At 33.5% G+C, this 26,429-nt stretch overlaps 1 protein-coding gene across 2 annotated transcripts in view; it reads right to left on the bottom strand.

Annotated features, from left to right (window-relative positions):
• LOC145301029 (NIPA-like protein 2) overlaps positions 1-26,429 on the bottom strand; it is a 122,362-nt gene that overhangs the window by 47,427 nt on the left and 48,506 nt on the right. For both annotated transcript variants that reach the window (XM_080144537.1, XM_080144539.1), the window contains exons 4-8: positions 24,667-24,726; positions 22,300-22,352; positions 21,086-21,154; positions 19,044-19,140; positions 6,386-6,521 (exon numbers count right to left, since the gene is read on the bottom strand). In XM_080144537.1, coding sequence (XP_080000663.1) covers positions 6,386-6,521; positions 19,044-19,140; positions 21,086-21,154; positions 22,300-22,352; positions 24,667-24,726 — 415 coding nt within the window. The remainder of the gene's footprint in view (positions 1-6,385; positions 6,522-19,043; positions 19,141-21,085; positions 21,155-22,299; positions 22,353-24,666; positions 24,727-26,429) is intronic.

The following is a 26,429-nucleotide window of genomic DNA, read 5'->3' as shown; positions in this document are numbered from 1 at the left end:
GTTCTGGTGAAAAAAAAAAAAAAATGTCTTTTTAACATCTCCCACTTGGAGTGCTTTTCTTCTTTTTCATATAATTTTAAATGTTCCACAAAAGATTTGTACGCCATTTGAAAAGGCAGTTTACAATGTGAAGGCACATTCAACAGCCATCGTTTATGTTACCGCACGTTCGCGCGTAGCATAAACGGAAACTGTAAAATGGCGGAAAATAGTCCCTGGGTTCAGAGGTTCATACCATGTAAACGGTAAATTTGCGACAGGTTTGATTATTAGATTCGTTGTCAGCGACCTCGATTACTTCTACAAAACCAAATTAGAGTGGTCGGTGTTCTGTTGTAGCGTATCTGGATATTTACCCATTATTTTACCGTTATTTTATGGAAATATGGAAAAAATTTGGAGTTATCGCCCTTTTTACCTCTCACAGTTAACTTATTTCTATCTTAGATTAGATTTTTATGTTTTTCTTTCTGATCTACATCTGCATTCCATGTTTAAAAAGGGTCCTCCATAGTATCGGACCTGACCGAATGGTTAATTGTAGGCATAGACCAATTCATACTATCCAAAAAATTCCAACAAAAACCTAACAGCCAGCCATGGTTCTCCCCAGAATGTGCTGTTGCCATTGCGCACAGAAATCACATTTTCCATAGCTACCAACATAATAAATGCACTGAAACTAAAGCTGCTTTCGGGACTGCCAGCAACTACTGTAAAAGAGTAATAAAAAATGCAAGAGAGCTATATGCTCAGTCCGTTAAATCCAAAGTTGCTGAGCAGCGGCTTGGTTCCCACCAGTTTTGGCAAATAGTAAACAGGATCCTGAACAGAAGCGTGTGTTCTATCCCAACCATCATCAATGGGTCTGAGGTCATCTTGTCAGCATCAGACAAGGCCAAACTATTTGCAAAGAAATTTGCAGCTAATTCTACTCTATGCGACCAAGTTTATCAACTCCCCATATTTCCTCCTATAACAGACAACATGATATGCAAGATACAAAAATCTGTGCATGAGGTCGCCAAGCTAATCAAGAACCTTGATTCCAGTAAAGCAACTGGCCCTGACGGCATTCCAATTATAATGCTGAAAAAGCTTTAACCAGAATTTGCCCCCATACTTACAAAACTGTTTAAGCATTGCCTTAAGAAGAAGTGCTTCCCAACACCCTGGAAAACCTCATCAGTATGCCCTGTATTTAAGAATTCAGGTGATAAGTCATCCCTCTCAGTACAGACCAATAAGTCTCCTGTATGTCATGAGTAAGTTGCTGGAATCCATATTAAATAAAATAGTAGTCAACCACCTCAGCAGAAATAACCTTCTTAGTGACATGCAATATGGTTTCCGCCCTGCTAGATCTACAGCAGATGTGCTAACAGTTATATCTCATAGGATTAGTGAATCTCTCGACAAAGGCTTCCTTTCTAGGGCAATTGCTCTTGACATATCAAAGGTCTTCGATAAGGTATGGCATAAAGGCCTACTTCACAAGATTTCCAGTTACGGTATAACTGGAAATGTCTTCTCAATTATTAAATCATTTCTCTCTGATAAGCTCATAAGAGTAGTGGTTGATGGGCAGAAGTCAGAGGCCCACAGTATTAATGCTGGGGTCCCTCAGAGGTCCATCCTGGCCCCACTCTCTTCCTGATCTACATCAATGATCTCCCTAAACACATACTTAAATCATTCATTGACATCTATGCTGATGACAAGACCATCTATGGCAACACATCAAAGGCTGTAAATGACAAAGTTCTCTTTGATTCTCTCTCCTCTGATCTTGAGCATGTGGTACAGTGGGGGAAGAGATGGCTGGTTACTTTTAATGCATCTAAAACCAAGCTCCTATCTTTACATCATCAACGCTCTGATTCCCATCTGGCGTCAATTGAAATGGATGGTTCTCATCTAGGGAAGGCTCCATGTTTTGATATGCTTCTGGGATTGACCTTTACTCCTGATCTGAAATGGAACACGTACATCAAGTCTGTTGCTGGGGTCACTGGGAAAATGGTGGGATCCTTCTACCGTTCCAGAAGATATTTCACTGCTGATGCAATTCTCTATCTATATAAAAGCCAAGTCCATCCAAGGATGGAATACTACTGCCACATCGGGGCAGGAGCTGCTAAAAACAACCTATCCTGCCTTGACAGAGTACAAAATAGACTTTGTGGCCTAGTGAGGGATACCCTTTTCTCTTCCCTGCAGCCTCTCTCCCACAGAAGAGATGTTGCGAGCCTGTCTTTGTTTTATCGTTATTTCCATGGCAAGTGCTCGTCTGAGCTCTAATCTCTGCCCCCCCCATCGCCAATCTTTCACGAAAAACACCCATCTAGCTGAAACCACTGTCAATAATTTTCCCCATTCTTTACCTGTGCCTAAATCAAAACGTAGATTCCATGAACAAAGCTTCTTTCTTAGAAGTGCATGCCTGTGGAACTCTCTCCCGTTTGCCTGCTTCCCACCTGACTACAACTTGGATGTCTTCAAGTCCAACATAAACAAATTCTTGATAAACCACCCCCTTAAGACACTTTATCAAATCTCCAATACTAACGATTACTACGATATTATCCCATTGATTACTGTACACGCAATAACCCTTATCCCCGAGTGGCTTCCGGGCCTTGATAAGTGATGACTACCATGTAAAAAAAACAAAAAAACAGACACAGCCAAAACGAAAGCAGGGAGTAAGTATTTTTTGACAGAGTCTCTCTTTAAAAATTTACTAAAAATCAAGTAATTATTCAATCAATACGAAATTTTCACCAATTATTAAGTGACGAATGAACTTTATAATGGTGTACTTTTTTTTTATAATCGATTTTTTTATTGTGAGAAGGGTGAGGATTTTAGATAAAAAAAACAAAAACTGTGCATGTATCAGATTTTAAGGTTGAAAATCCGAATTTTGAATGTGTTTAATTTTTCATCCATTGTGTTTTGAAATGTGAAATTCGTTGAATATGTTAATAATAATTATTCTTTCAGATTGGCAACAAAACAAATATATATATATATATATATATATATATATATATGTGTATATATATATATATATATATATATTCATTAGTTTTACGAAAAACACTACTTTGAAATTTTTTAAAAATAAAATAATAATTTTCTTTTAGTGAGCTCAATATTGCTAATATAGCATTAAATAGGAAATGCTTTGAAGAATCGATACCAAAAAGAAAAAAAATCAATAAATAACTGCACATTTTTGCTAAAAATGCAATCATTTCTTTCAGCAATTTGCCGTTATGTGATATTTCCTCACTTATGGTAGACCCTAAAGGCCTATAAACAGTTGTTTGAATTTACAAACAGTTCTTATCTCCCCCTTTTCCTTTTTGATTTGCGCTTAACTAAGTTTAAAGTGTGGGGACTTGCATCTACTACACTCTCTCGTCCAGAAACACTTGGTCCTGATGGCAAATAGGATCAAGATAACCAAACATGATACTAGATGCAGGAGTTGTCTCCAACACATATGGCACCTAGCATTCCCAAAATGGTCACCCATGTGGTACTGGCAACTTCATTGTTGCTTAATTTTGGGGGTTATGTAAGCAACAAATATGTATCGCTTACGAAAAAAAAAATTAAATCCTTATAAAGTTGATTCTTCACTTCATCATCAAAAAAGACGGAAATTTACAAGACTAAATGACTTCATTTAATCATATAAAGGCTACCATAGTTTTATCGAAACTATCAGTAAATTTTGGATTTTTTAATTTCGGCACGCAAAATCTATAGACTGAGATAAAAGATGGAATTATTTGAAATTTAGAAACTTATGTTAAAATATTTTTGCATATTCTTATAGCAAATCATCCTAAATCTTATTTAGACAAAAAAAAAAAAAATTAATTGATTCAAAAACCTTTTAAAAAAATATATAAATGTGTTATCCATCGAGATAAAAATGGCGATGAATGGTATTTTTTGGGGGAAAATTCAAAATTTAAAATTCTATTAAAAATAGTTTTATATTATTCTGCTTTTCATATGATAAAATTTAGGCTTTTATCTTTCTGGAAAAAAAAAGTTGCTCAAGAATAATGGATTTTAATAGATTTTAATTTGTTTAAAAAAAAACAATTTGGTTGTTTTACCATTTTTTGGCTGTGCCTAAAGTAGTAATAACTGTTTCTCTACAAGGGCAAAGTTCGACACAAGTTTGTATTTTAATGTGGAGAAAAATCAAGCCCCCCCCCCAAAAAAAAAAAATCCCTATGACTAAAGCTGCCTCAGACAATAAATCAAACTCCAGTTCAGAAAATGGAGTGGGGGAAGGGGGATTTTTGATATTGTACTATTTAGTTGCACACTACGTGGCAAAATTAGAAACTAAGTCTGTCTTTCAGCCTTCCAAAAAGTGGCACCCTGGATTGGGACAAAAATAAATATTTCCTTCGTCTTCCACAGAACTTTGAATTTACAAATAAAAAAAATCAATTTCATGTACAAATTAAGCAGAAGGCCATCAAAAATGTGGAATGTTGGAAAGGGATGGTCATTAGGTCATCTTTTCTCGATCTTACTCTTAACTGGACAAATTGTGATCCATTTGTCCTCGCACTCTTTCTGTCATTCTTTCATTATTTGATCATCAACTTCACTTCAGCAGTTACCAAAATACCACATTTACTCTATGAACTACTCTACTTAAAATATCCTTAATGTTATAAAAGTAAATTTATTTATGAAAGATATTTAGAATTTCATTGGGAAAAGATAGATAGAGGTCCTAGAAAAATTATCCAAGAAGGAATAATAAAAAAAGGCATATGCATTCTAATAATGAGTATTAATAATAATTACACAAAACTTTGACTTTTTCGGATGAGGTATTCTTAAATTGTCTCCCCTGTTCTGAAAGGAATTCTCAAAAAATGAAAACAAAAAAAAAATTGTCCCAAATAACTATAATGCATAAGTGTCAAAAAATGAAATAAATCAAGAGCAGATAAGTAAGGCATTCTCAAATTTTTATAAGAGTAGATCGTCCACTGCTTTCCGGTTTGTTTAGCACCGAAAACAAGAGCATCAATTTCTCAGTGGGAGTGTAACTTGAGTGGAGGTAAAAGAAATAAGGATGAAGTTTAGGAGTAGATGATGTCCTTCCAAGCTAAGGAAGCAATGTAGTTATTCAATCTCAATACTGTAAACGATTCATTGAACACAAGTTGCTTTTTTTTAAAAAAATATCTGAAAGGAACTGATGAATTTGTACCTTTGTTCGGAGGTGGGTAGGATTATTTAAGTTTTAATTGAATGCAATAGATCTGATTGCATTGTAACTATTGTATGTCTCCCTTCTCAAGTGAGATGAGATCGCACAAATAGATTCAGTTTTATTGACATCCATTTAACAAGTTCTTGATGACTTTGAAAATGTTCTGTGTCATCAGAGCAAGTGATAGTAAAATGTGAAATAAACTCATATACAGCCTGAATAGTTAGAAGAACCTGAGGCATCAGCGTAGAATAGAAAGAGAAAGTCTTATTGCCACATTTGAAACAATTTGATTGATCGTCTTCGTTAATGAAAGAAAAGAGAATGCTGCTTTAATCTATGGTTCCTCCCAACCCCTTGTGAAACTTTCACAAAAAGCACCCGTCTAGCTACAACCACTATCAACAATTTCCCCCACTCTCTATCTGTGCCGAAATTGGCACGTACATTCCATGAACAAAGTTTCTTTTCTAGAATTGCCCACAAGTGGGCAATTCTAGAAAAGAAACTGTTTTGCTGGTCTGCTTTCCAGCTGACTACAACAGTTATCTTCAAGTCCAATGTAAAGAAGTTTTTGTTGAGCTATCTCCTTAAATAATCAAATTCTACCCAATTTTTATTACTATCGATCACTATGTTGTTATCTCAGAGATCAACATACACTCATTAACCGTTACCCTCGAGTGGCCTGGCATGCATCGGATAGCTTTAAGAGATTGACTTCACAGAGTAACTTATCTCTGACCAGGTCTATATTTATCACTCTTTCTCTCAAGTACATTTTTATCCCATCCTCCCATGTTTTCTATGGGTCTTTGCTTGTGAATTGAACCTGTTGCCTTAATTGTTCTACATCTACTAACCAAAAGACTCTAATCCATGTTTTCAACGTGACCATACCAACAAAGTCTCCTCTTCTGCACATATCTTCTTATATTGTTCAAGATTAGTCTTCCTCCGAGGCCATCAGATTTAAGTCTGTCTTCACATGACATATCTGTCATATTTGCATATCATTTCTCTCTTAACAATTGGATCAAGGCTAAATTGTAGAGTCTTGAACTTTGTAATTTTCTTTTGTTTCAATAAAATATCTTGAAAGAAAAAGAAAAAAAAACTTACTTGATTTGAACGACAATTGTAATGACCATGACAGCCAACATGACGTACAGGATGAAATACCGAAATTGCGGAACACCCGAGATGGACAAATGGATCATGCTGGACACGGCTTTCGCTGAGATGACAGTAAAAGAGGCTGGAGAAAGGAAAAAAAGAAAGAGTTTTAAACAAAAAAGAGGTTAAACCTTCTGTGGATTGAGGTTGTATTTCAAAAAGTTGGAAATCTACAGAAAATATCAACCCTTTTAAAACTATAACAGAATCGCCTATTGTAAATTATACCTTTTAAACGGTTCATCTTAAATGAAGTCATAGCAGAAAAGTGAAAGCATTCAGCCTTCTTTTAGTATCATCAGTGTATTTATGACAATCACAGCATTTCATAGTTTTTTCACCTTTTTGTAATTTGTACAGATGTTCCATATTCAGTTTGTTTTTCTAATTAATCGATTTTTATGATTTTAATTATTTGTGGAAACAAACAATCTATTTTTTTATTTTTTATTTAACATCTTTAATTTTTCTAAGTATGCGATAGAAACGTACAAAAACTGCCATTCACGCTTAGAAAAATCAACTGCCAAGGACGATAACTCGATTCTAATTATATGAAAAGAGTTTTAGCCAAACAGGGTTATCGTTCTTGAGTTAAGGTTAAGAAAAGTGACAGATTTTTCATAATTTCTTTAAAGTTCAAAACTTTATTTACAAAATTAGGCATAAATGTTCAAGTTTATTATATTAAAAAATTAATTTAAACATTTACTTAATGCCATTAATCTGTTTTAACTGGCAAATTAAAAAATTTTTGTGAACATATCTAGAACAGCAAAAAGTTTGATTGGATGTTCTGCTGGATTGGAAGGCAGAAAGCACTCATATAATGGCAATGGAGAGGCCTTCATAGGGCCAAGTCAATTAATGATGACCCCGGATGTCTCACGTGATGGGACCATTTGCTCCACTTATCTTCCCGGTAATCAATTGGAATACAAATCTTAATTGTTTGCAGTCTTTTTTTAACCATAGTCAAGATTTGTTGCCGATTTCTTTCATTTAGTTAAGCATATTTTTTTTGGCAATCTCATCTACTGAATTCGTATTTATTATGTAGTTTAATTTAATTGCATAAATTATATCTGCAAACTTGGTATTTTTGAAACTATGTTTAGTTAACAATTATTAATTTTACATTAAATGCAAAAATGTTTCTGTAAATAAACACATTTATTTGAAAAAATGTAAAACATATTTATTTGAAAAAGTTATGTACATAAACATTTATTTGAAAACAAAAAATATGCATAAACATATTCAACTTTTCAACATTTCTCAAGCTAATTGGTTTTTCCTTCATATAAAAATGTGTGACTGTCCAGAATTTCCCATATCAAAAAACAAGAATACAGAAAAATCTTTATGATAGACATACTCGTGATGGGACGAAAAGACCATATTCCATAAATCATGTAAGTTGATCAAGTAGTTTTATTTTTATAAAGAAAATCATTTTGAAACAATTTTAAGCTATTAATATGAAATCGTAGATGATCTTGTCAGTTGAAATTATTGTGAAGTTATCTGCCCTTGACGGTGATGCAAGACAGTCCGTTTTTACTTATAAAATTTTATTTTCTTATTTAAAAAAAAGATGACATTTTTGTTCTGTCATGGATAAGTACATTGTACCAATTTTTAAAAATTTTTAAATATAGAGGGAACTACGGACAAAACTGAAAAATGAAGGAAGACATTTTTAAAAATCCATATCCAATAATTTTTTTGCATCACAGTAGAATCTTTCTTCAATAAAATAAAATAAAAAACATGACACAAAATATTTTTGCAAAATATAAAATGTCGAATGATCCAAAAAATTACCAGTTGTCGTTGTGAAAAAAAATTCTACCAAATGACAAAATCTTTTCAAACCATATTTACTTTTTGGAAGATTTTTTTTATTTAGGATAAAACTTTTCAATCCATGGAAAACATTACCACAAGATTGCTTCCCTAAGAGCTGTGATATGATTATCTTCAAATCTAATGTTAATAAAAACCTTTTGTTAAACCCCAAACAAGGTACATTGCCACTTGGAATGTAAGGGGCTACTATTTGGACTCGTGTCTTAACAGAGGAATGTGAGGAGTTAATCAGCGAGATGTCTGTTCACATTATATTTAAACTTCTGCAGGTTAATACAGTTATGTAAACAGGAAACAGGGAGGGAATTCAAAAATCTAAAAGTCTGAGGGAAGAAACTATCAGATTAGAAGGTTTTCCAGTATCTAGGAACCTAGATCCTGTCATAACTTGTCCTTATAAGTCATCATTATTTTAAATCCTCTTCTAATATTTATCATTGTTGAACTGACATTTTATCCATCCTATTAACCCTTATTCGGGAGTGTTTTATAGCCTTGATAAGTGGTGACTTATTAGTTAATAAAATAAATCAATCCAATTTTTCCCTCATTTAAAAAATTAAGAACATACGAGTTACCTCCACTAATGTTTAGATCCTGAGAAAAATTTTCAAAGGGGGGAAAATATATCAGTCATGGTTGCCAAATCCACCGATTTTTTAGTAACATTTTGGGGTCCAGAGTTCAACCTGATTAAAAAAAAAAATGCAGAAAAATCTTTGACGTATGTACCTGCCACGGAACATAAATGTGATATTCCAAATATCACGTAAATTGATCAAACAGTTTTAATTTTTATATATAGAAAATCATTTTTTTTAAAATGAGTTTTAGCAATTTTAATAGTAAATCGTAAACATTACCAGGCTGCTTTGGATCTCGGTAGTTCGAATTGAGTTGTTTTCTCTTTATTTTTTTAAAAATGTCGAATCAAGACGCCTCGCTTAAAATTTGATTTTCCTAGTTTAACACAAATACTTGATCAATTTGTGATTTTTGAAATATGACATTTTTATTCGGTGACAGTATGTACATAATTACGATTTTTCTGTATTTTTGTATTTTTTAAAATTAGGTTAAACTCTGGATATGCATGCTTTTTGCGTATTTATTTATTAGCGATTTTAAATGATAATATAGCGTTTTTTTAAAAAGATAGGTAGTCGATTTTATTTCATAAATGTGTCTTAAAATGTTGTACTGTTGCCACATTTAAGTAGGAGCTGCTTGGCGCACCTTATCTTGCCTTGATAGAGTTCAAGGGCGACTTCAAAACTTAGCAGGTGATGCCCTTTTCTCTTCCCTGCAACTTCTTCCCCACAGAAAAGACATTGCAAGCCTGTCTCTGCTTCATCATTATTTTTATGGCAAGTGCTCATCTGAGCTCCAATCTATGGTCCCCACTTGCCGGAATTTGATAAAAAACACTCGACTATCAACAATTCCCACACTCTCGATTTGTTCCAAAATCTAAATGCCGATTCCATGAACAAAGCTTCTTTCCTAGAACTGCCTGCCTGTGGAACACGGTTCTGCTGGCCTGCTTCCCTAGATGACTACAATATCATAGCCTTCAAGTCTAATGTAAACAAGTTCTTGTTGAACCGTCCAATTAAATAATCAAATTGCCCCCAACGTACACAATTACATTCATTAACCCTTATCCTCGAATGGCTTTCAGGCCTTAACCAGTGATGACTCCCTTGTAAAAAAAGTGGAACACAACATTCAAAGATACAAATAGGTAATATTAAAAAGATATAGACCACTATGAAATAATTGGGATCATTAAAGAAGAGCCAATAATAATAACAGAAAGGAAACAAATAGAGAAGATATAGGAGAAAGTGGAGAAAGAAGAGAATGAGATAGAAACAGTAAATAAGGGATATGGAAATATTCTTTTATTATTGGTTCTTCTTTAATGATCCCAATTATTTCATAGTGACATATATATATATATATTTTTTTTTTACATTACCTACATATATACTACCCTTCTGATTCATCCTTATATGTTGTACCTACTTTTAATTACTTTTTACCATTCCTTCATTCCTATTTCATTTCTAAATGTTATTAAATCAGTTTTTTTTTTCTATCTGCATAATTCTGACCTTTCTCCTCTCCTGGTGAGAAGCATTTAGCTTCAAAATGCCATGACCTAAAGAGTTTTTTTTTCTTAAATTTCCCTTTAAGTTTTCCTTCTTGTTCTGATGATATAATGAAGTTATATATAACTTTTATTCCTCATCTTTCATTTAATATTATTATTTGTTCCTCTTAATAGTGCTTGACACGCACAATTCTTGACAGAACCTGTTTCGTAGTGCAAAATCATTCATTTAAGTATTATGCCAATCAGTGATTTTATTTTGCCCTTAACTCATTAGAAGAAAAAACACCTATCAATTTTTTAAAAGAAAATAAATGCATACGGGCATGATTACAAAATCCAAAAATTGGGAAAAAAGTTGCAATTGCCTTTTTTCCCCATTTTATTACGCCATCTTTGAATTTCAGATGGCATAATAAAATAGAAAACAAGGTAATCGCCAATCTTTCACAATAAACACCCATCTAGTGAAACCACTGTCAAAAATTTTCCCCACTCTTTATCTGTGCCAAAACCAAAACGTAGATTCCATGAACAAAGCTTCTTTCTTAGAAGTGCATACCTGTGGAACTCTCTTCCATTTGCCTGTTTCCCACCTGACTATAACTTTGATGTCTTCAAGTCCAACATAAACAAATTCCTGATGAACCACCCCCTTAAGTAAGACACTTTATAAAATCTCCAATACTAACGATTACTACGATACTATCCCATTGATTACTGTACACACAATAACCCCTATCCCCGAGTGGCTTCCAGGCCTTGATAAGTGGTGACTATCTTGTAAAAAAACAACAAAAAAAAAGCTTCTCTCCCAATTTTCAGATTTTGTAATCATGCCCATATGCATTTATTTGCTTTTAAACTTGATCTGCTACTATTGCCTCAACTTTACATCATCTATCTTTGATTTATCCTTGAAAATAATTATGTTTTGCGAATTTTGGTTATCATGACATGCACTCAATGTGATCCGTGTCAAACTTTATACTATCTAATTTAATCGCTATTGACATAATAGGGCCGGGCCCCTAATACATCATGGTAATCTAAATAATCCAAAGATTTATCATAAAATTGGATTTATAAATATCTAAAAGAAATGCCATTTTACATTGACTCCAGGGAAATCACAATAAAAATATTTTTACAGCTGTTACACTTAAATGATTATAAATAGCTGCTAAATTAGCCAAAAGTTAAGGAAAAAAGTCTGATTTTAGCTATTTTTTTAGCTATTTTAAAGCCAAAAGATCAATCATGAGTTATTAAACTTGGTAGCCAGAATACAGAAAAATTTTGTTTTTTCTTAATGAGGACAGGTAGGTTATCACTTATCAAGGTCTGAAGGCCACTCAAGGATAAGTGTTAATGAGTGTTGGGTGGCCAATGAGACAACACCATGATTATCGGTAATGGTGAAATTTGGGCAGTGTTTGTTTATTTAAGAGGACAGTAAAACAGGAACTTGTTTACGTTAGACTTGAAAACGATCATGTTATAGTTAGCTGAGAAGCAGCACCGCAGTATTGCGCCCCATAAGATAGGCAGTTTTAGAAAAGAAACTTTGATGATAGAATTTTCATTTAGTTTTAAAGTTTTAAACACAGATAGATAATAACGGAAATTGTTTGCAGTTGTTGTAGCCAGACGAGTGTTTGCTGTGAATGTTACATTTGTTATGATTTGATGGATTTTCAGAAAAAATTTGATGTCACTTCTTGCCACTTTACTCCGCATACAAATAAATTTGAGAGAAGACCAAAACGCAAGACTTGATAAAAAAGGGTTCATATTTTGCTCACCTTCTTAAAAAGAGTTTAGTTTTAAGACAAGTCAAAGCGTTTTTACTGCAAAATATTTTAGGTTCAATCCTGGATGAGGTTTTATCACAATTCAAATTGTTTGCCAGGACTGAAATTGAATGTAACGACCGTTTTAGCCCTAGTTATTTATCTTTCTCTCATGATGAGAAGATGTGACACAAGAGTTGGAAAGTGAGATTGAATAGTCAGCATATAAAGAAGCACTCTGGATTACAAAAATGACTGGGTAGCCTCGTTAGCATTCCCCGGTATAGTGCCTCAGGCGATTAACAATAAACTAACATCTTAAAGAATAAAGGTAAAGCCTGGGATGGTAGAATTGCACAGGACCAGTAACATACCATAGTCAACAAGGAAAACCGCATTTCAGAAACAGCATAGACTCTGTTGATTTTGGTATTGGGAAAAAAATCCCTCGTTTGGTCGTGATCAACAAAATGGACGACTGTCTACTTGTATTTCTTGTAAACCATCAAGTCAGATGATGAAGAAAGACAACAAGAAAACAACAACAAAAAAAAGGTTGGTTTCATACCTGCCTAAAAACTTAACAATGTTAAATAAAGAAGTTTGTATTTTTAGGTATGGCTCACTTGCATTACTCAATGCATCCAGAATGTGTCACGCACGCACACACGCATGCACACACACACACACACACACACACACACACACACACACACACACACAAGAAGTAACAATTATAAAAATACACATTTGGTTTCCGTGTTGCCCCTCAAAATTTTCCATTTATTTGAGAGCAGATTTATTTTGCACATTTTTCTTCCCTTGACCACTTTGCCACTTAACTCTATCGTTAAAGAAAAAGCTGCTCCAATCTGTACACACTTGAATGCTAGGGTTGCTTCGTGTGTTTGTTAAGTGATTTAAGTTGGGCTCACCCATAAGTGTGTACTTACTGACCTTATACGTGCAGATTTGGTGTCTCTTATATGAAGAAACTGAAAAATTTTACATCAATAGTTATTAGGGATGCATATTTATTTGATATAGGTAAGTGAGAAGTAAACTATGGAAAAAAAAATGGATATAAACAAGATAGAGATATATAGGGGTGTGAGGAGTCGAAGTTACAGAAGGAGGGGAAGTGAAAATAAATGTAAGGATTAAAAATGTATAAAAAGATATAAAATAAAATGAAAGTTCGATAAACGGGAAGATATCTAGTGGGGGAACTTTCTTTAAGGCAAGGGATGAGGATGTGAAGTTAAGCATTTAAAATGAGTTCTTGTCGAATGCAACACAAATGGCGAAATAGTCTTATACAGACCAAACAGGCGAGTACAAGTCCTTTTGCGGATAGATAAATTCTTCATTCAGTTTCAAAACAAAAGGACTTATACTTGCCTGTTTTAGTCTGTATAAAACTATTTCACCATTTGTGTTGCATTTTTAATGCTTAACTTCATACTTATCCGCATACATTAAACCTACTATGACAAATATGCTATACACATACATCCATTACATAATGCAAACTACACTCCTCCTATATCACAGAAAGAAGCCACATGTAGCTCCACCAAATAGCCTTAATACTTTGCTCTTAATGATACTATCTCTAGATGTCGCATCCTTATCATGTTAGTTAGTACCTTCTCCACTCTTCCGATGAGAAGCATTAGGCTTCGAAATGCCATGGCATAAAGAGTCCCCACTTACTCAGCACCCCTAAATAAATGTGCACCCTGTTGAATAAATGAATAAATCTCTATATATCAATATATAGTTTTTATTCCTTCATTTTCCTTTCTTGTTTACTTATATACACAGTGGAATGATAAAATTGTTGCCCAAGAAAAGATGACATGATTCCATTTCCATTTAATGAAAATCGGTTTTATTTTTTTGTTGCAGACCATCTAGAGTTGGCCAGTTGTGTACAAATCCAAAGAGCAATACGAGCCTTCTATCATGCCTGATCCAAGTTATAACAACAGAACCATTGCCAGCACCCTCAAAATGCATTGCTGGATTGCCACAAATAACAAGAAAGTCCTTCAGGGTGATGAAAACAAAGGCTCCGGTCATGGTTATGGTCTTTGGTGTGGTTTCAAGTGAAGGCCACATCATTTCACAATGACTTTCAAAGTCGGCTTGAAAATCAACACCAAAGTGTACCGGGATGTGCTGATCAGTGTGGTGATGCCCTGGTGCAATCAGTTAGCTGCTGGCAGGCCCTGGGTGAGATTTCAGGATTCCAAAGAGACTCAGGCTTTGTACCCTTCTCTCACTGCTCCTCCCTCTCCCCTGACCTGAATCTGCTGAACTACTTTGTTTGGTCATATGTCGAGAACATCACCAACATGACCTCCCACAATATCAAAGCTAGCCTGATCGCTGCTATCCACTGAGTATTCACCGAGCTCATGCCAGCACTTGTGGAAAAAGCAGGCTCCCAGTTCCTGACCCGTATCAAGGTGGTGATTGAGGCTGAAAGCGGCTACATTGAATAGATTTCAGCTCTACTGCAGAATCAAGTTACCTGAATTGATTTTTTAATAAATATTTTAAAATAAAAGCTGTAGTGTTATTTTCTTTAGGGCAACATTTTTATTGTTCACCACTATATATATATATATATGTATATATATATATATATATATAGAGAGAGAGAGAGAGAGAAAGAGAAAGAGAGAGAGAGGGGGAGAGAGAGTATCAATAAAATTTCTCTGATGTATCGTTATTTTTATGGAAAGTGTTCGACTGAGCTTCAATCTATGGTCCCCCCTCGCCAAACTTTCACAAGAAACACCTGTCTAGCTGTAAACACTATCAATAATTCCCCCCACTCTTTATCTGTGCCTAAACCTAAATGTAGATTCCATGAGCAAAGCTTCTTTCTTAGAACTGCACGCCTGTGGAATTGTCTTCCGTTTTCCTGCTTTCCGGCTGATTACAATATGGTTGTCTTCAAGTCTAACGTAAATAAGTTCTTGATGAGCCGTTCCATATAAGTTATCAAATTTACCAAATTTTCATTACTAATGATTACTATATTGTCCAATTTCTACTGTGCACTCTTTAACCCTTATCCTTGAGTGGCCTCTTGGCCTTGATAATGTGGTGATGCCTATGTAAAAAAAATAAAAATAAAAATAACAATATAAAAATGTATACTAATGCATATAGATTTATTTATATTTTCAATAAAAATGATACATCAATTAAGGGTATAGTATAATTAAAACTCTTTGTACCATGGTATTTCAAAGCCTAATGCTTCTCATCAGAAGAGGAGACAAGATGATAGGTAACATAAGAATTAATCTTATTCTTATAACTCCCCCATATATATATATATATATATATATATATATATATATATATATATATATATATATATATACGCCTATAAATTTGTTTTTCTTTTGTGTTTATTGATATTCATATTAAAAACTCTCTTTTATATTTATTTAAAAAGAAAATACAATTTTATTATATGTGGGTTGTGGAATTGCATTCACTAGCAAAATATGTAGCTAATTTGCATATTCTTTTAGACATTCATTTTAATTAATTTCCTATTAGTTTTTTCGGTTTTCTTTTGGGACGATCATCTTTAGTTAACTATTACATGTAATTATATTCATGCAGATATTCTACATGATTTATACTTGCATAATATTTGCATAAAAAGTTTATAGTAAACACAAAATTGTTTCCATATATATTTATGTGTACATGTATATTTTTGTTTAATCTATAAAAGTGAACGTGTCTGTGTGTGTACATTTTCCTATGCAATAACACTGTCAATTTTCAGTTTACAGGCTCAAAATTTGATATACAAGGTACTGAGTTTTGGGAAAATATTTGTAATCCGTGTTCGGACAGAAATTTGGCTGTTAAGGGGTCAAAGTTCGATGATTTGACCATTGAGAACTCTACCAAACTCCTCCGCTAATTTTGGATCTAAACACTTGAAATTTTAGATATAGGTTCTTTGGATATGGATCAAACTTAATAACTTGATTTGAGCCCAAAACAGTAAATGTTAAGGGGTCGTAATAGGGCTATATATATATATATATATATATATATATATATATATATATATATATATATATATATATATATATATATATATAAATAGAAATTCTGAGTTTAGATTATAACAAAATTTATTGTTTGACAAAGGAGTACAGATAATTATTAAAGTTTATAAAAATTATTTGTACTCTATATCGCATATTGAGCTTTATCTCTCTGCTTGGGATCATCTTATAGATATAGATGTTACTAATATTTATTTGGACTTTATATTTTCAGTATTCTTGACAGCACCTGTTTTGTAGCGCAAAATCATTAAGGGCAGAATAGATTCATTGATTGATTTAATAATTAAATGAATAATTTTGAGTTACAAAAGAGGTGCTATCAAGAATTGTGCATGTACACGTACTTAAAGGAATAAATTGTAAGATGGTCAACATCTTCAAATTTGGAATATTAGCTTTTGCCATTTATTTGTTATGTGCTCTGTAATTATATCAAGCTCTATAAATTAAAGGATTCGTATAAATAAAAGGTGAAATATAACTGGAAAAAAAATATTTCCACATATATACAGTGCCGGAAAAAAGAAAGTCTGCACTTGTAATTTTTTCAAAAACTGCAAATTTAAGCTAAATTTAATGTAACTGTTTAAACAACCTATACCTCATTTGATTGGTCTTTAATTCCTCTAATTATAATAATAATTTAACCTGTTCATATTTTATTTTTAATTGAAATATTCTAGTGTTCAAGTCAATTTAAAAAAATAACTTCAAATTGAGGAGACAAAAAGAAAGTCCGCAGCAATAAATTCACTTAAAACCAGCTTAAATTATCGCCCCTAAATCAGTTTAAAATATCCACCAACAGACAAAAAAGCATCTCTAATCGTAATTGTTGTTGTTCCAGGTTACACAACATAACATTTAGTCCATATGCCACGACTTTCTTTTAGTGATCATCAGGAGCTCATTACTCTCCACCTTTCTAGTTTATCCAATTGAGAAATCGGCCGCAGATTGAAATGTGATGAGAAAACGGTATGAAAGACTGTGCAAAAGCACCAAAACACCAGCAGTGTTTGTGATGCCCCTAAATCTGGTTGTACTAGAGTTACTTCTAACAGGGAAGACAATGCTATCAAGATCCGCAGCGTAAGAAACAGATTTGAAACGGCTCCTCAAATCCAACAACAGTGCAATCTTGTTAAAAACTGCTCTCTTTCTACTGTCCAGAACAGATTAAAGGAATTTAATTTTCAAGAATATGTTGCAAGCCAATGATTTCTGTAAAGAACAAAACGCACCGTCTGGACTTCATCAGATGCAATGAAGATCGTGACTCTTCATATTGATCAAAAGTGCTTTTTAGCAATGAAAGCAAGTTCAACAGGCAAGGCAGCGATGGTAGGCAGTACGTCCGTCGGAGGAAAGACGAAGAATTTAATCCTAGGTGCTCAGTTTCAACACTGCAAGGTGGTGGAGGTTCAGTTTTGGTGTGGGGCATTATTATTATCAATGGTCCAGGGCCTATAGTTCACTTGCAAGGTCAAATTAATTCGACCAAGTATATTAATATGTTCACTGAGCATTTTCTACCCTACTTTGGTCGGAATTTGGATGATAATCCCTTCATGCAGGATAATGCTCCCATTCACACAGCTGGCAATGTCAAGAGGTTCCTGGAAGAGCATGATATTCCGTGTTTAGATTGGCCTGCACAATCTCCAGACCTCAATCCTATCAAAAACATATGGCATTACATCAAGCAACAGCTACGTAATGATAAAATTTCAAATTTGGAAGAACTTTGGAGAAAAATTAAAGAAAAGTGAGATGCCCTTTCCCCGGAGTATTGCTGCAGTCTAACTCAAGGAATTCCCAAAAGATTGCAGGCTGTCAAATTGCAGAAGGGCTATGCTACTAAATATTAACTAGTTCATTGTGTTCCTGTTGTATTTGTGTTGCATTAATGTATTTATTTGCTTCTCCACCAAAGCAAATTAGCCACAAGGCCGTTTTTAATGCTAGTAAATAATTATATAAGGCTGTTTGCAATGCTGGAAAAACGAAATGGTTAAAAAAGAGATGTACAAAAATAAATAATTAAGGGTAATATATGCAATATTTTTGTTCACAGACTTATTACTAGTGATACTATATCAGTCTGTCTGAAGATATTGGTTTCCTGACCTAAAATGCACTAAATATTGATGATATTATTTTTTCATTCTTTTTGCAAAAACAAAACCAAAATTTTTCCTTTACACAACAACCAAACCAAACAATTACTTGAAGATATAAAGAACTTGAAATATAAAAACTTTTTCTAAAATTCCTGGATTCGGCATTAAATAACTTGAAAAGGGTTTGATATGCCATAAAATAAAACGACCAAATCAAAGACTTTAGTTTTCAGTAAATAAATTAGCAATAAATGAAAGATTTACTGAAAAATAAAGTTTTCCAAAAAAAAATATCACATATGTTGTCTTTAATTGTATGTTTTTTGTTCATCTCTTCTTTCATTAGTCTGTTTTTTCTGCATTGCAAACAACCTTATTAAATAAAAATGTAAAAAAAATAAATATTATATAAATATTAAATGTAAAAAAAAATTTATATAAATATTAAATGTAAAAAAAAAATATTAAATGTAAAAAAAAAATATAAAATGTAAAAAAAGATATTAAATGTAAAAAAAAAAATATTAAATGTAAAAAAAAAATTTTTTTAAATTATTTTCATATATTCTTTGTTCTATAACTTACCTGAGATAGCAGTAATTAACAGGTAGACAACGACATGTTCAATTTGCATTTTGTACAAAAGAACGAATAACGTGAGCAGGGCGACGGCTTCGATACTCTGTTCAGAGAAAAGAAGAGAAGCAAATATGAAAGCCAAAAGAAAAACAAAAAGTTCTTTTAACGCAAAAAAATAATTGAAAATTTGTTTTGCTTCGTTTGTTTGAACCACTTTTCTCATATAGTCACATTGATTCGTCTGATATAACCTCTGACCTTCTTCAGGTGCATCTTTTCATATTTGGAAGAGAGTTACAAATAGGGTGGGAGAAGAGTTACAGAGAGAGAGAGAGAGGATGAGAGGAGAATTACAGAGAGGGTGTGTGGTTAAAAAATGTTAAATTTGACACACTACTACCACAAACTCGCTACTTCAAATTTCGACGCTCTGCTATCAAAAACTCAACTCCAAATCTCAACACTCTACTGTCAAAACTCAATTCTAGAACTGCTGATAACACTTGCTACTTTGATATCCAAACCCAAAATCAACCCTGTCTCTGAAAAATCAGGCTTTTTATATCCAACCAGAAGCATCTTATTTACATGTTATGTGACATTATTGCAGCATATAAAGAGAAAAGGGCGGTCATTTTTTTTCTTTTTGTCTACACAGAACTCTACAGAATGCTCCCTAACAGATCTGTAGCAATTTTGTATTTGTACAGATTAATACAGCACTTATAAATAAGTGCTTAATTACAAAAGAGCAACTTATTTTGCCTTTAGTACCATTTTAGACCACAGGGTGGGAGGAGAGTGATGGAGAAAGAAGGTGGGTTTAGTGGAACATGAATCTGTACGGAATTTCGAATTGATCTCTTTACTTAATCCATGGAGGTAGATTGTTCTCATTCCAACAGTCATAAATGGATAGAAGCCTTCATCTAAGTTATTAATTGGTTGAACTTTAATATATGATATGAACAATTGTCATATAAAAAAAAGCTGATGTCGTCACAATTGGTCTGCAATATATACTCTTAAAAGGAGTCAAAATTTGCATATGAGAACATTGTCTTACAAAAATTATTTTTGGTCCCCCGACAAAAGGAGGGTGGACCTGTAAATTCACTCTTGTCCATTCGTCTGTTCTTTGTTCATCTGTCTGCTCTTTTCTCAATAACTACGCCTTGGAATTTTTGCACAAACATTAAACATGATATGAGTAAAAAATATAACAGAATGGATTTTCTGGGAAAACTTCAGTTGCCCTCCTAGGGGTGCCTTTCAAGTTAAAATGGCTAAAATTGTCACTTTTGTGCTTATTAAAAAAAAAAATTGATGCCTTGGATTTTTATAAAACTTTCTGAAAAGTTGTAACTAACTGATTTCTATATAATTTTGTTTGTCTATACTTCACGATAACTCTTGGGTGTGCCCCATGGGTTCTTTTAGGGCTAATAAAAACACTCCATTTTGGGGACTATTTTACCATATTTGCCCAAAATTTTCTGTGTATGTCTATTTAGCAGTTTTGCATCGTGCTGAACTTAAATTTAAATATGTTAAGGCCTTGGGGACTTTTGGGATTAAAGATGGTGGTAGGCAAATGATGGAATTAGTCATTTCTTTTGTTTTTGCATGGTGTAGAACTCAAATTTACACATGTTAAGGCCTTAAGCTGCACTGTTTGTTCATTTTCACCAGGATTTGACGTTCCTTGGGGACTTTTTGGGACTAAATGGGGTGGGGGATGCTGAACTTAGTAATTTTTTTATTGTGTACTCATGGGGGACTATGCATGCTTCGCTTGTTAACTCTAGTTCATGTTAAGAAACTCTTGTTTTGAAAGCAGACATTTTTTTGCTTTCACTAATAATTGTAGGCGTGGCACAGACATGTTCTTTTGGCTCAGCTAGTAATTTTTGTTTTATTTTATTGTTTTATTATGTTTCTGTTATGGTTTTTGGTTCATTCCCAACTTTGAGTAACCCAACTTATGAAATGAGACCCCCCCCCCCGCCTCACGTCTCTTAAGATTCACACACTAGAAACATACTCACAACATAGACAATAAAAGAAGGTTCTGTGACGGCGTGAAGGATCTCATCTCCATCCAGAATGTGCTCTTTCTAAAAAGAAAAGAAAAATGGTGAACAAATAATAATTATATATTATTATATTACTAGCGGGGGTACCCGGCGTTGCCCGAGTGTTTGTTTCCGGGACGGGGGGGGGGAGTTTTAAAAAATGTTATGGTAGGTAAGGAGGAAGGATCAAACCCGGAGTCATGAGTAAAAGTAGGAAAATAAAGTGTGAAAAAAAAAAAAAAAAAAACATCTGCAACATTAATAGTTCGGCCACCAAGAAAAGTCCATTCCAGTTGTTTAGGAAAAAAAAAACAAAAAAAAAACGACTACGGTAGGTCGGCGCGAACGTGAAAATATAATGTGAATTGTCCAGCACGCTAACCACTACGCCACAGAGCACTGCAGCTTAGTTTAGTGATTTTAAATAACTTCACATGAAAGAACTACGAAGCCAAACCGGTGTTCTCTTCTCAACTGTTCCTTGTGAACGATCCCCAAACGGTGTTATGTGGTGGCAGGGGGAGGAGGAATTTATGAGAGAGAAAATATTTTACCACTTCCATTGATCTTAACCGATTTTGGCCGTGACTTCTCAGCAGAAAAAGTATAGAAATCTAAGATTATCGAGGAATTTGAGAAATAATAAGCCTGTAACACACCTCAGATATTGTTCTGCCGTTTGTGCATATTATATTTGCATGAAATATCTTGATTTTTAATCCTATTAAGGTCAAAATCCGACGGGAAAAAATGAGTTCATTTTATTTATATAGAGAAGATTATTATTTTAATTGGAAATTCATTATAAGAACGATAAGGATAATAGTCTGCAATAAAAATAAATTAACAAATAATAATTATGTAATGAGATCAACAAACCATCATCGGAAATTTTGAATTTGTTGAGAGCCTTACAATCAATTTAGATTTTTTTTATATATAATAGTTATAATGTTTTTTTGAGATGAAAATTAATAATATGTATTATTTAAATTCTTCGGACTACTGTTCTCATCTTCAGTGTTATTTGAACAATGTTTCGGCTAATATAACCTTCGACCTTCTTTAGGTGTATTTTAACATTAACACGGATTGACATTTTGAAGCTATTAAAATCAAACCTCAATAATCAAAACAGATTTTGTCCAAATATAGAATAAAAATGCAAAATAAAAACAAAAACTTACTTTAGTTGCAAAAATGACGATTAGACAGGCACCAACAACAGCCAATGCAGAACCTTCCAGAAAAAAGAAAACAAAAAAATTGCTTTTCAAATGAAACTTTTGTTTGCAAGAAATATCCGCACAATCTTTATATAAATTTATTTATCTACTTGTCTTATGTTCTGTATCTATAATGAGACTGAAATAGTGCTGCTTTGGTTTGTTATCTACACAGCATTCATCTACTTTGGTATGGTATCTACAATGCAATCTGTCATGAATTTGATACGCAATCTACACTCCATGTAACACGATGCAAAAGCTAGGAAAGCACTTCGCCTAATTGATTTTGTTTGAATGTGTAATCCATGAGGGCTAGCATGCTCTTGTTCTGTCAGCCATGACTGGATAGAAGTCCTAAGTAACTTGCAATTGTATTTTGGATGTTGTCCGCACTGAGGATTGAACCTTCAACCTCTAGAAATGTATAACTTTTACAACTAATTTTACCAAGTATTCTATCCACTGCACCATGGGCACTGTCATAAGGGCCTGTAGTTCAGTAGATAGAGTACTTAGTAAAATTTCATTCCACTATGTCTCAGCCTTCCCTATTTTCCCAACTTTATCAACTAAAGTTCTCACCTATATATGGCACAACACTGGATCTAGTGATGTCGCCTTCAATGATGCAATTTTGGAGGAGTCACTCCTTAGGCACCACTACTTACAAGTCCATTCTGTCTTGGAGTAGTGGTAATACCAGTCAGACTCATCCATGCATAAAATAAAATATATCGTTTACAGATGATTTGTTTATCAAAATATATACATACAAGACAAATTTAATGTACAAACTAATCGTCTTTGATTTATTATCTACGTAGCATTTATCTACTTTGGTATGATATCTACACTTCAATTGCAATCTATCCTGAATCTGATATCTGATCTACACTCCATCTAACACCATGAAAAAGCAAGGAAAGCACTTCTCTTAATTGCTTTCGTTTGAATGTGTAGTTAGAAAACCTGGAACCCTAATCATAACCTTAACAATAACCCCCAACCCCAATCCTTAAGCTCTAAAACTCAGGAATTTGCCCATAATTTAGAACGGAACCCTTTATTTAATCCATGAGGGCAAGCATGCTCTTGTTCCGTCAGCCATGATTGGATAGAAGTCCTAAGTAACTTGCAATTGTATTTTGGATGTTGTCCGCACTGAAGAGTGAACCTTCAACCTCCAGAAAGGTGTAATTTTTACAACTAATTTTACCAAATCCTCTTGATTTGTTATCTACGCAACATTCATCTACTTTGGTATGATATCTACATTTACATTGCAATTTATCATGAATCTACTTTGTTCTGCGATCAAAACACTACAAAACAAAAACAACCAACCAACTATGCGATCAAAACACTACATGGAAAGCACTTCTGATTGCTTTTGAAAGAATATATTGTAAGAGAGTCTTGTAGATATTGATCCAAATAACCATACACCTCTCTCCTTTGGCTTGATATCAACAAGGGAAAGCATTATAGACTCATCTCTTGATTGACCGTGGTAACAGTCTGCTAGTTAGTAATGGCAGACAATCTTTGAACTTATTCTATTCATTATTTTATCACGTTAACACCTGCTCCAACCTGTACTTCAATGCTATTCATTAATTCATTTTTAAGATCTTTTTTATTTTACAAATTGTGTTTAGTCGTAGTTACACACAGACATGGCATCTAAACAGATATTTTTTATTAATAGAGAATTGTTATAATGCGTGTGTGTGTGTGTGTGTGTGTGTGTGTATGTGTGCAAACATACACACACACATACACATTAGACATCCATTATCAAACTGATAGATAAAAAAAATATATATCTGTTGCCACTCCTGATGTTGGACAAAGAATCTTTACCAAATGCAAAATAATCAGTATTTATACGACATAATCATGTTGACGCACCAGTTGCTGTTAAATCACCAAAGTTAAGTAATGTTGATCCTGTTCAGTACCAGCTGGGTAACTATTTGGGAATACTAGGCGCTGTATGTAAGAGGACATTAAAACTTCCCTGTAAAATCTGCAAAAACCTAATGTTGTCCTCTGATTGGAATATAGATGTGAATGGAGACTGCTTGTGAATTTGATATTCCCTAGAAACTTTCTCATTTGGAGAAAACTGGTTCAACCTGCCTAAGGTGAGTGCTGCTTAAAACAAGAAAATAATCAGTGTTCAGATAGCACAATTGTTAATGTTTAATTACAAATGAAAACATATCATTATCCAAAGTGTTTTCATTCTGATGAATTCTGTTAAAAAATAATCTGGTTCACAAAAGAAACTGAAAAAAAAAAAAAAATGTCAAAAATACTTACCAAATAAATGTTCGGGACGTATTTTTTCTTTTAAAAATAGGGCGGCAAGAAAAAGGTTGGCTGAAAAAGAGAAATAAATACAAAATTTAAAAAAAAATGAAATCTATTATTGGAAAATGGTATTTCATATTTTGTCAATGCAATGTATTCATGATTCAAAAATACAAAGTCAAAAGAAAAATTGTTTTAAATTTTGGAATTTTAATTCTGCAATTAATTAAAAGAAAAAAAAAGGAATTTCGTAATGTAAATGTGTGCTGCTCAACATGTTCTACTGGTGCATATAAATAGCAGTTGTTTGATGCTTGCCTGAGGGAAGAGTGGGGCATGAATGACAAAAAATATCTCTGGCCAGAGTCAGGCTACCCAAGAGTTATTTTCTTTGTTTGAATAAAATAAAACCCTTATTGAGTGAAAAAAAAAGAGAGAAACAATGTCCAGAGACCTTGAAGATGTTGTCCTAAGTGGATGTCTCCTCTGGGCGACTGAATAATAACTGCCAATAAAAGACCAAGGAGGAAGAGTAAAAGTGAGAGTTGAAGTTGAACGTTTGAAGCAGGCAATTGTGTTAATAGGTTTTATGTGTTTTAATCTGGTCAGGCAAGTATCTGATGCTGCAAGTCTGTCATTCAACTTAGTAGACAGATAACAGTTGTAATCTTTAAAAATGATAAACATCTGTTATTTGTTTATAATATGGACTTCTGGTTTTGATTTGCATGAGGACTCTTTGTTGCGGGACTGACTAGATAAATCAATAAACAGCTTTGGCCTGGACATAACATCTAGGATGGTTACGGCAGTGTAGTGAACGAGTACATAAGACATGTTCATATTCTTATTTCTAGATTTCTTTTTTTTACTTTGGGAGTCACCACATATCAAAGCCCGAAGACCACTCGAGGATAAGGGTTAGTGAATGTAAGGTGGTGGTGTAGTGATCATTAATGGTGTAAATTAGGTAGAATTTGATTATTTATAGGGATGGTTCAACAAGAACTTGTTTACATTAGACTTGAAGGTTACCATATGAGTGGAAAAAAGAGAAACAATGTCCAGAGACCGGAAAGATGTTATCCTAAGTGGATCTCTTCTCTGGGTGGCTGAATGATGACCACCAACAAAAGACCTAGGAAGAGGAACAAGAATGGGAGTTGAAGTCGAACGTTTGAAGCAGGCAATTGTGCTAATGAGTTTTATGTGTTCTGATCTGATCAGGAAAGTATATGATGTTGCCTGTCGTTCAACTAAGTAGACAGATACCACTTGAAATGTTTAAAAATAATATAAACACCTATTATTCATTTATAAGCTAGACTTCTGGTTTTGCTTGGTTTGAGAAATCTTCATTGCAGCACTGACACAGTTGAACCTTGGATCAGCACAACGAGTGAGATGATCGTGGTGGTGCAGTGAATGCGCATGAGACATGTTCACAGTATAAAGTCTTAAAAATATCACCATTTATACAGAATTCTTTAGTTATTTTAGAATGAATTGCAGAATTACAAAATATAAGGTGCTCCAAAAGTCTTGGGCACATTATAAAAAAAAAAATGAAAAAATCAATAACAAAATTACAAAAAATTTAATGCATTTAGTATTAAAATGGTACCACTTTCATAGTTAAGCAGATGTGAGAACTTGAAATGCGCCCAAGACTTTTGGAACACCTTGTAAAATATAATTTCCTAAGCATAGTTTTAAGACTTATTTTTTTTTTAAACACAACGTGATTAATAAATGATAAGAGTGGCATATTT

The sequence above is a fragment of the Euprymna scolopes genome, chromosome 2 (genome assembly GCF_053919585.1).
Source record: "Euprymna scolopes isolate OS-2025 chromosome 2, ASM5391958v1, whole genome shotgun sequence".
In the NCBI taxonomy this organism is placed as follows: Eukaryota; Metazoa; Mollusca; class Cephalopoda; order Sepiida; family Sepiolidae; genus Euprymna; species Euprymna scolopes.
This window is presented reverse-complemented; position numbering and strand designations above follow the sequence as displayed.